At 42.6% G+C, this 9,923-nt stretch overlaps 1 protein-coding gene across 4 annotated transcripts in view; it reads left to right on the top strand.

The window, feature by feature from the left end:
- Positions 1 to 3,656: 3,656 nt before the first annotated feature.
- Hykk (hydroxylysine kinase) overlaps positions 3,657 to 9,923 on the top strand; it is a 19,919-nt gene continuing 13,652 nt past the window's right edge. The window contains exons 1-3 of one of the 4 annotated variants that reach the window (XM_010619465.3): positions 3,657 to 3,845; positions 4,731 to 4,796; positions 8,899 to 9,249. In XM_010619465.3, the coding sequence (XP_010617767.1) occupies positions 4,778 to 4,796; positions 8,899 to 9,249 (370 nt within the window). In that variant the 5' untranslated portion in view covers positions 3,657 to 3,845; positions 4,731 to 4,777. Of the gene's footprint in view, positions 3,846 to 4,727; positions 4,797 to 7,581; positions 7,741 to 8,898; positions 9,250 to 9,923 lie in introns of those variants that run through there. The other 3 variants (XM_010619464.3, XM_010619467.3, XM_010619466.3) reach the window with 3 other exon arrangements.

Here is a 9,923-nt window from a genome sequence, read left to right as displayed (position 1 = left end):
TTTTTTTTTTTTTTTTTTTTTTTTAATACCGGGGATTGAACTCAGGCCCTTGAGCATGCAAGGCAGGCAGCAGAACCACTGAGCCAAATCCCTGGCCCTATAAATGGATATTTAAGCATATCAGTTCCTTTTCAGAATTGAGCTGGATGCATTTGGCATTTTGTCTATCATAAAAGCCAGGTTTGCCCTTAGTTTCATTCTAATTACAGGGAGAGAACCTTCCCCAGAGCACAATCATCCTCTCCAGTGCAGCCAAAGTTTCTTCCATGTCTGCATTTGGACCCGTGCAGGAATACAAGCAGTTCTGTGACATGCACACATGCATTAGCAGTAAAAGGATGAATGCCTATGATGCAGCCCTTAAGTTTTTGGTGGTTTGCCACTGTACCCTGTGGCAAATCTGAGGTATCATTCTGATAATTGGATTAGCTTATTTTGCTCATCTAGAACTTTTTGTAACCTAATTTAGGTGTCACCACCTGACGTTACAAACTTACCTTGTGGAAGCTAAAGAGAACTTGAATCATTAGACTCCAACCGTATTTCTTCTCGAGTCTAGACTTTTAAATTATCTACCCCAAATTATATGGATCCTTATACCTAAGCATTTCTTTAAAAGTTGCTGTTTTATTTCCTGTCATTTCACAGTATTTTACCAAGGGTGCATTATTTTTTTTTTAATGGTTTATTTGGTTTTAACCAAAACTGAACAATAAGTTGTTGCTGTGTGTCATATGTTCTCAGTATGCATGTTTTTCTACCATACTGCATCAAACATTTCTCTCAAGACAGAACAGTTTGGGTAATTAATTTCAGAAGGTCCTGTAACTTTTTTTAGTTAAGAAATTAAACTTAGGAGCAAAAAGTTAAGGTGATGTTTTATTTTTCTTTCACATGGAGATCTTCACATGACTTAGTTTTAAGGTCTTGCAATTCAGTTAGCTCACATTGCACAGAATTTAAAAAAATGCTTATTTTAAGCTAAAATACTGAAACTACCAAACCAGTGGATAAAGACCTGAGAAATTTGCACATAACCAATCATAGTCTTTTAAAAGCATTTTGTAAATATTTAGACAATGAGTTGGACTAGAATTTGACAAGAATGTCCTGTCTTTATTTAAATTTTTTATAAATATTTTCTTTGGTTCTTTCAGGTCATCTGTCTTGGTACATGCTGTATATCTGTCACTGTGTGTGTTTAATTTACATGAGTTTGATGGAAAATAATATAGGTTGATGTTAAAAATACCTGTTACATGCTTTGAAGAAATGGTAATTCCAAATTGTGTGGCTAAAAAAGACCTGTGTTTAGCTCAGTGGTTCTGGCACCTGCCCCGCAAGCACAAGGTCCCGAGTTCGATCCCCAATACCAAAAAAAAACAAAACAAAACAAAGAAAGTGTACTCTTACTGTAGTTTATGTACATCACACATGGCTGATCAAGAGGTGGTGATAAAGCTCTCTAGTGATGGCTTAAACATGACATTTACAAACAAACCTGTATTCCAGGAACAAAGTCAAGGTTCTTTTAATCTCTTGCTCATATACAACAAACTAGAAGCTTGGTTTCAAATTGAGGGAGGAGAGTTACAGACCTATGTTCCCAGGTGTGTATCAGGTAATTCTGCCTCCAAATGCTGCAGAACTGGCATTTATTTGTTTATTTAACCTCCTTTGTTGACTGTGTCTACGTAATTTTGTTTTGCAAAAATAAAAATGTGATAGGCCTACTACTAGAAAGCAGATCAGTTTTGTGAACTTAGAAGTACAATTTCAAAGGTCACTACCAACAGCAACATTTATCTTTTGAGAAACCTACATAACATTGCCTTGTTCGTACCTTTGGGTCTTGCTAATCCTATTAAATGTCATACAGCCACTGAATTACCTCTACTATTTATACCTTAAAGTTCCCAAGGTGACAGCTGTCATTTTTTATCTTGTCTTCATTGAGAACGCTCAAGTACAAGTTGGCAGAATTCCTTTAGCCACATTGCCTGGATTTTCCCTGGTGGTTGCACTAAATGCTGTAAAGCTACCAACTGAACCCAGTCATCATTGTTTGCAATGGCAGTGACAATGATGTTTGCATCCTCTTGTCAGTAGCAAGTGACAGGGTGAGAAATGTGACGTTTCTCTGAGGTTAAATTAAGTGACACCTTTCTTTTGCTTTTAGGTTTAACATGCTTGGGTGTTGACACTGTCTAGTTTGATTTGGAGTGTACAAGACAGTATAGGAAGGGGTTTGACTTAGGCTTTTTCAGTGTTTCGGCTTTTGTTTTAGTTTTTCTTTTTCCCGAACAGGTGACAGTGCTGATGTTTTCTATCAAATTTTACACATTTGGGGCTATCAAACCATACATCTCAACTGCAAATCATTATCTATTATTTAAAGCCAGCAAAACAGTATAACAGTTTTAAGTTCAATAATGTATGTTAAGTAATTGTATAGAAATATATTGGAGGCAAAGTTCAGTTGATGACAATGGTGTATATGTTACTGATGATGTAAATTATTTTTAATAAAGAAAATTGTATTATCACATTTGGCTCTTGTTATTTCATGGGGTTGTTTTGTTTTGCTTTGTTTTGAGACAGTGTCTCGTGTAGTCCAGGCTGGCCTTGAAATCAAAGTGATTCTCCTGCCTCAGCATCCTAAATTTTGGGATTACAGGCATGTGCCACCAGGTGCGACTCTTGTTATACTTTTAGCAATTAGAATATAACCTCATGATTTAAAATGATACAGGATTTTTTAAAATGATACAAGATGCTGTCCAGAAATTTGTCATGGAATATATTATCTAAATGTTCAGACGTCACATTGTTCCCAGTGTAACTGCCGTAAAACCCATGGTTCACATCTTTTATGTCTACTTGCTTCTCTACTCTAGGGATGAGAATGAAAATTAGTGTAAACGTTTGAAATAGGGGATAGAATAGTCTAGCAACAAGAAATAAAGTTGAATTTCATTCAGGAATTGTTCTAACAGGTACTTAGATTTGTGAGATCGGTTTAGTGTTGAAAAGACTAAAAGCAAGATCCTTTGTACAGATAACATCTGGGTAGAAGACAGCCTCTGAACCTTAAAAAGACTGCAACTAAAAGTGCCTTGCTGGGAGCCTCCTGGTCAAAATCTGGTGGGGGCTCTGTTCTTTCCAGGCTTCCTTCTCCCGTCAGGAGTGTGCAGGCCTCTTCATAGAGATTTAGTTCCAACAATGCAGCACCCAGGTGAGGCGATGTCTCTAGGCCGATTCAGGGCCTACTATAGTAGCCTCTGTCGCTCCTGGGCCAAGAGGAGCTAACGTCTACCTCTGACCACCTTTTCGAAGAGGCCCTCTTAATATACAAGCTTCTAGCAAGTGGGGGAGAAAAAGCGCCCCGTTGGACCCTGAGAAATGGTCCAAGCTACTAACCCAACCACGTGGACGGGGCGGACCTGAGCGGTGCCCCCCAAGGTGCGGAATGGCTACTCATTGGCGGGTGGCGCCTTGGGCAACCAGTCAGAAACGAGCCCCAGTTATGTAAGGTAGATGGATTTTTGACTGGGGTGCTAGAGGACAGAAGGCGGGGTTGGGATTTCAGAAAGCCAATCAATCACAATCCCCATCTTTAATTTCCTGTTCAGACACCCTGGAGCAGGGCAAAGTCTTGTGTTCCTGGCCAGGCCACGCCTTCCAGCAGTCTACGCTGACTGGGCGGCAAGGAATGAGAGGAGCCAATCAGAAACTCGGCACTCGGGGCTTGCTGGAAGGACGGACTCAGCTCTAGCAGCTCGCAGTCCACTTCCCTGGCGCTTAGGAGCGGGCCGCTATCGCTACGTGGGACGTGGGATTGTACGGTGAGCAGAGCAAGGAGCCGAGGCCGGGCCCCGCCGGAGGACGCCCGAGGGCGGGTTGGTGATCCTGTGGCCCTCACCAGGGCGGAAGGGATGGGGATGCGAGGCCCCTTCCCCTGTCCTCACCCAGGCTGAGAACCCGGGGCACCACTCCCAAGTCTCCCACCCCCTCCCCTCTTGGAGAGTGGCAGAAGGAAGTGCCCAGTGGGAACCATTTCCGAGCCTCCCCTGGCCTCATTAATATCATAACTATGAACCTGACCTGAGTGCCCTCCTCTTTCTTACCCCCTTAATTTCCTGCTTTTGGGGTCAGCAATCCCTTGGAATCCTGCTGGCCCACCGCTTTTTATTCTTCGCTCAACATCAAAACCCAGGTGCATTATTGTCTGGAAATGACTGAGTCCGAATTCCCTGCTTTATTTCCTGTGGAGTAGAAACAGACCTGGTTCGGTGTTTAATAGTCACTAAGTCACTAGCTAGGTGCTGAGAATCCACCACCTACTCTTCACCCTGGAAGGATGCGGAAGTTTGCAAAAGAAAGGAGATTGGGAATACGGGCTAAGGAAGAGGTTCGTGGGTTTAGTGACACACTGCAGGGAGAAAGACGAATCAAGACTTAACTCCTATTTCTTGTCTGGAGTAACTTTGTGCAAAGTCCAGAGTTTAAAGTCCAGCCTCCTGTTTCTGGGACGAAGATTGTGAGATTGTGGTACAGACCTTGAGGCTTCCTGAAAATTTTTTTCCCCACGTGCTAGGTAAAATAAAGATCAACAACTGTCCCATAAGGCTTGAGCCTCCCTCCTGCCTCACCACATGCAGGACAGATTTGGTGAAGGAAACATCTGTGGCAAGCACATTTCTTTCTGAATGTTTGTTTTCCTTCAGAAGCAGACGGGATCTGTACCATTCATTCTAAGATTTGGAGTCCTTTGTGCATGAAGAAGAAAGGCCAAGGTAAGGTCAAAGAGAAAGAGCTTCAGCTGTTAGAATGTTAGAGTTAAAGGACTTTCAGGGATGATTTAGTCTAACTCTTTCCAGAGGAAACGGGGTGAGTCTGGAGTTTCAAAGGTCATGTGGCAGAGCTGGGACTAGAATATGACTTTTTAGTGCACCAGCCCTTCCAGCAATGATAAAGTATTCTTCAGAGAGATCCCTAAAAGCCCCTTCACGCGCGTGTGTGTGTGTGTGTGTGTGTGTGTGTGTGTTTTTGTACCAGCAGAGAGTTGACCTTCCCCAACTGCCCTTAAGGTTCCTTTCAATGTTAAGAGCTTACAATTCATATCACATCCAGAGTTGCTCTGACATCCTTAACACTTTGGAAATTGGATTTTACTTTTGTAGTTAATGCTGCAGCTCCTATTACACTCTGAATCCGGCCTAAAAGTCTGAAGCCCAAAGAAACAGTGCATCAGGATATGTTGATTCCCAAAAGTTTTAGGTGCAAAAAGTACTTTGAAATCCCATGTAGGCTTTGTTATAATGCCTTTAGTGAACAAAATCTAAACAGCTTAATTTCTTTCTGAAAGGAAATCCTTTGGTTGGAAAGTAAACAAGAGAAGTGATCATCGGGTGTGCAGTGGCTGGGGCTGGGGACGCCTGCCTGTGCCACGAGGCAATGTGCATCCAGTGGTAGGAGAGTCGGCTTTGGGTGGGTGGACGAAGAAAGACCTTGGGGAATGGTGACGACGTGCGAGGCTTTTACCCTTATTGTCACTCAAGTCATCAGGCTGTGTAGTCTTGCGGCTGAGGCAGGGAGAAGAGCCAGACACCTCCAAGAGTTTCCTCTCCTTCCCTCGGCAAAGTAGGGTGGCCTTCAGTGTGACAGGGCTGGGGTGCCTGGGCATTAGCAGGCCTGGCTGTAATGTGTGAGATCTGAGACATTCTGAGCATTCTGAGACCTCCCCTCCTTGTTCTGGATTGTCTCTTGCTAGGGCTTTTTTTTAAAGGTAAAATTTACATTCAGTGAGATGGACAGTTCTCATATTCACTTCATCTTTAAGCTAAGTTTTGGCAAATATTGCAACCATACAATGAAAGCCTCATCCAGATACAGGGATAGGGGTGTGACTGAATGGTAGAGCTCTTGCCTCACAGGCATGGTTCGACCTCCAGGATTGCTAAAGATCATTAAGATGTAGAACAATTTCCTCTCAAAAAGTTCCCTCCACTAGGGAGGCTGAGGCAGGAGGATTACAAGCTGGGGGAAAAAAATGTTCCCTCATGCTGCCCTCTTGTCAGAAGCTTGCTTGCTTGCCCTGAGGACTGAATCTAGGGTATGCTGAGCTACATTTCCCTGTCCTTTGGTTTTTTGTTTGTTTTAGTTTTTGTTTTTATTTTTAGGTTTTGGTTTGGTTTGGGTTGGGTTTTTTGAAACAAGAGTCTCATTATGTAGTCCAGGCTGGCCTGGGTTTGAACTCACTATGTGGCCCAAAATGGCCTCAAACTCACAGTGATGTTCCTGCCTCAGCCTCCTGAGTGCTGGGATTATTGGTATGTACCATCATGCCCAGCCCATTTATTTTTTTATATTGAGACAGGGTCTTACTAAATTACTAGGCTACCCAGGCTGGCCTAGAAGTTTTGATCCTCATACCTGAGCTGGCCAAGTGCTGGGATTATAGATGTGCACCACTGCACCGTACTGAGATTGTTTAGGGGGTTGGTGCTAGGGATTGGACCAGGGCCTTCACACTGAGCTACATCTTCAACCCATTTTTAGTTCTTATTATGAGATAGGATCTCAGCTAAGTCTCTAAGTTGCACAGTCTGGGCTCCAATTTGCAGTCTTCCTGCCTCAGCCGCCACCACCATGCCTGGCCAAGATTTGTTTGAACAATACTTCATTTAGCTGGGCTTGGAGCATATATCTGTTATCCCAGCACTTGGAAGGCTGAGGCTGAATTGTGAGTTCAAGGTCAGCCTGAGCCACATAGCAAGACCTTGTCTCAAAAAACAAACAAAACTGCATCCCCTGAACAGCAATCAAAATCATACTCTAAAAGACAACTGACCCCAAGATGTTTATCAATCACTTACAACTTAGTGTGAAGGAAGAATTGAAAGAAAACGATTTTGGGAAAAGAAGAAGGTAAAATTGTAAAAACCTTAGAGATTTGGTTCCTGATGGATGCTCGGGCCCTACATTGCTCAGGAAACAGGCCAGGTGTGTGGCACCTAGAGTGTAACTCCCAAGGGGAAGAAAGCAGTCTTCCCTCCCCACCTCTCCCAATAGACTCAAAAGCCCAGTTGAAATCCGTCTTCTAGGACCATCTTCCTTCAGCTGCCTTCAGCTGTTTTTGGCAGATATTAAATTTTTTTTAATGGAAGGTTTTTATTTTATTTTTTTAACAGTGGTACAGTTTCACATTTATTTATTTATTTCCCATTAAGTGTATCGGTACATTTAAGGTAAACAATACAGTTACATTCATCATTGGGAATTTGTGCCTCTACATGACTTATCTTGGTTCTTATTTTTTCCCCATTCCCCTGCCCTCCCTTCTCCCTTTTACCCTTCCCTATTTACAAAGACTTTGTTTCCATTTTTTCCTTTTTTCATATTTTTTCTTTTCCCTTCTTTCCTTTCCCCTACCCCTCCCACTTCCCCTTCTCCTTTAGCCCGTTTCTTCCTATTTCGCATGATCAGTGGTACCGTTTGAACCTTATTTACACTTTTAGTTTTTCACACCAGAGAAGCCATTCGGTATTTACTCATGTGTGTCCTATGTATTTCACATAAGAGTGTGGCCTCAGTGTGCATCCGCTTAACTATAAATGTCTGTATTAAATTTACAGGTAGAAAACTCAGATATAACTTTATTTTTTGTAACTGGTCATAGGTTTTATTTTTAGCCCCTGTTCCTCTTTGCAGTAGAACACATATTCTTCACAGTTTAAGGTAAGTCCAGTCACTTCAGTGCAAATCCGGTCATTCCAGGTTTATACTTAGTCAGTGGAAGACTTTCTTTGGCATTCCATCAGTTCATTATTACTGCTTTATAACGTGTTCCGAGTCCTTCCTTTTATTTATTTTTTATTGATTGCTTGATTAATTTTTTAAAAAATTGAACCCTTACACTGAGCTCCATCCCCAGCCCTTTTTATTTTTTATTTTGAGACAGGGTTTCACTAAGTTGCTAAATTGCCTGGTTGTGACTCATACTTAGCCATCTTCCTGCCTCAGCCTCCCAGAATATTGGGGTGAAAGGCGTGCACCGCCACACCCAGCTTCTTTAAATGTTTTTTGTTGTTGAGGATGTCTGTGGTTGTGAGTGAACTTTTCAACTGTTGCAGAACACAGGGCCTCGCACAACACTCTGCACCACCATTCACACCTTTCTCTTTGAAGTACCTGTGACAAGCTAGCTAGATGTGAACCATATAATTTACCAGAATTCACCAGGAAAGACTGTCACATTTGAAATTATTTTAACCCAAGACTGGTGGGTGAAAAGGACTTAACCATGGTTTAGGAGTCTGGAGAGCCGGGTCTTGCTGTAACTTACAAGGGGACTTTGGCCACTTAATGCCCAGGACCTGAACTTCTACTATAAATGTGGAGGGGAGGGTAGGATTCGATTTGGTGACCCCAGGGTGCTTTCCAGTACTGGACCTTAAGTTTGGGAGATAGGTTTTAAGATGATTCGTGGTACAAGGATTTTTAATCCTCTGCTAAAATAGCTACTTTTTTTTGACAGTATTGGGGTCAAGCCCAGGTTCTCCTGCTTGCTGAGTTGCACTCCTGGCCCCAAAACATTTTTTAGGAGTTGAGGATAGGTTTGAGACTATTTAGTCCAGGATGGCCTTGAACTCAATCAAGTCTTGGCAATCCTCCTGCCTCACCCTTCTAAGTGCTGAGATTATAGGCATGCACCACCATACCCGGCACATCCCTAAAACTTCTTAATCTCTTTTACTGATTTGGTTTTTTAACTTTATGAGTAAAAATAATCAGAAGAAATATAGAACCAATGTAGAACAACATTCTTGGGTTGTCTGCAGAAAACACTGAAGTAAGTCTCTCTCCATGTCCCCTTTCTGGTTGCTCATTCTTCAGACACAATGGCGAGTGAAGCCAATCAACAAACACAGTCCCTGGCCAAACCTGCTTTCACTGAGGCCCAAGCCTCCGCATTGGTAGAATCAATATTTGGATTAAAAGTGTCAAAGATCCAGCCACTTCCTAGCTATGATGACCAAAACTTTCACGTTCACATCTCGAGAACCAAAGACACTGCAGATGGCCCTGCTGAATACGTCCTCAAAATAAGCAACACTGAGACCAGCAAAAACCCAGACCTAATTGAAGCACAAAATCTTGTCATCATGTTTCTGAAGGCAGCTGGGTTTCCAACAGCATCTGTGTGTCGCACTAAAGGGGACAACACGACCTCTCTGGTGTGCATAGGTGAGAGATGCCAATTCTCACACATTCCTGCACTGGGCTCCAGCTGGAAACGCAGTGTTGAGCACAAGCTTGTGATTCCTAGTCGAAATGTATTATTTTCCCAGTGTTTGGGAAGAGCCACCAACTACCAACATGAAGATCAGGCCTCTGGTTTGGAAGTGGCTGCAGCTGGCATCAGGTGTAAACTTTTTGCTTACAAAGACTGATGGGGAGGACATTTTTGTTCTCATTTAACCAAAAATACAACCCTCCGCCTTTTTTTTTTTCCAATGCTGGGTATTATACCCAAGGTTTCACATGCAGTGTACTACCACTGGGCCAAACCCCAAGCCCAGTTAAACATTTCCATTCATCAGAACAGCTGTAGATTCTGGTCCTGAGGTGTAGTAGAAAGAATGAACACAAGACCAGACATGAGGAATTGTAGATCTAGTTCTGTCATTACCTTGGGCACCCACCTAATTCCCTAGGCTCAGTCTTCAACTGTGGGGCTTGGTCCCCTATAACCTCTCACTGACTAATGCTAAGATGAGCCTAATTCATCAAGCAGCAGCTTGAAATGCATTTCTGGGAATTTTTTTTCTTTTCTTTTTTTTTTTTTTGAGACAGTCTCACTATGTAGTTGAGACTGACCTGGAACTCACTATGTAGCCCAAGCTGGTCTCGAACTCACA

Source organism: Fukomys damarensis, unplaced genomic scaffold, assembly GCF_012274545.1.
Source record: "Fukomys damarensis isolate Sample0158 unplaced genomic scaffold, DMR_v1.0_HiC HiC_scaffold_25, whole genome shotgun sequence".
NCBI classification, from domain to species: Eukaryota; Metazoa; Chordata; class Mammalia; order Rodentia; family Bathyergidae; genus Fukomys; species Fukomys damarensis.
This window is presented reverse-complemented; position numbering and strand designations above follow the sequence as displayed.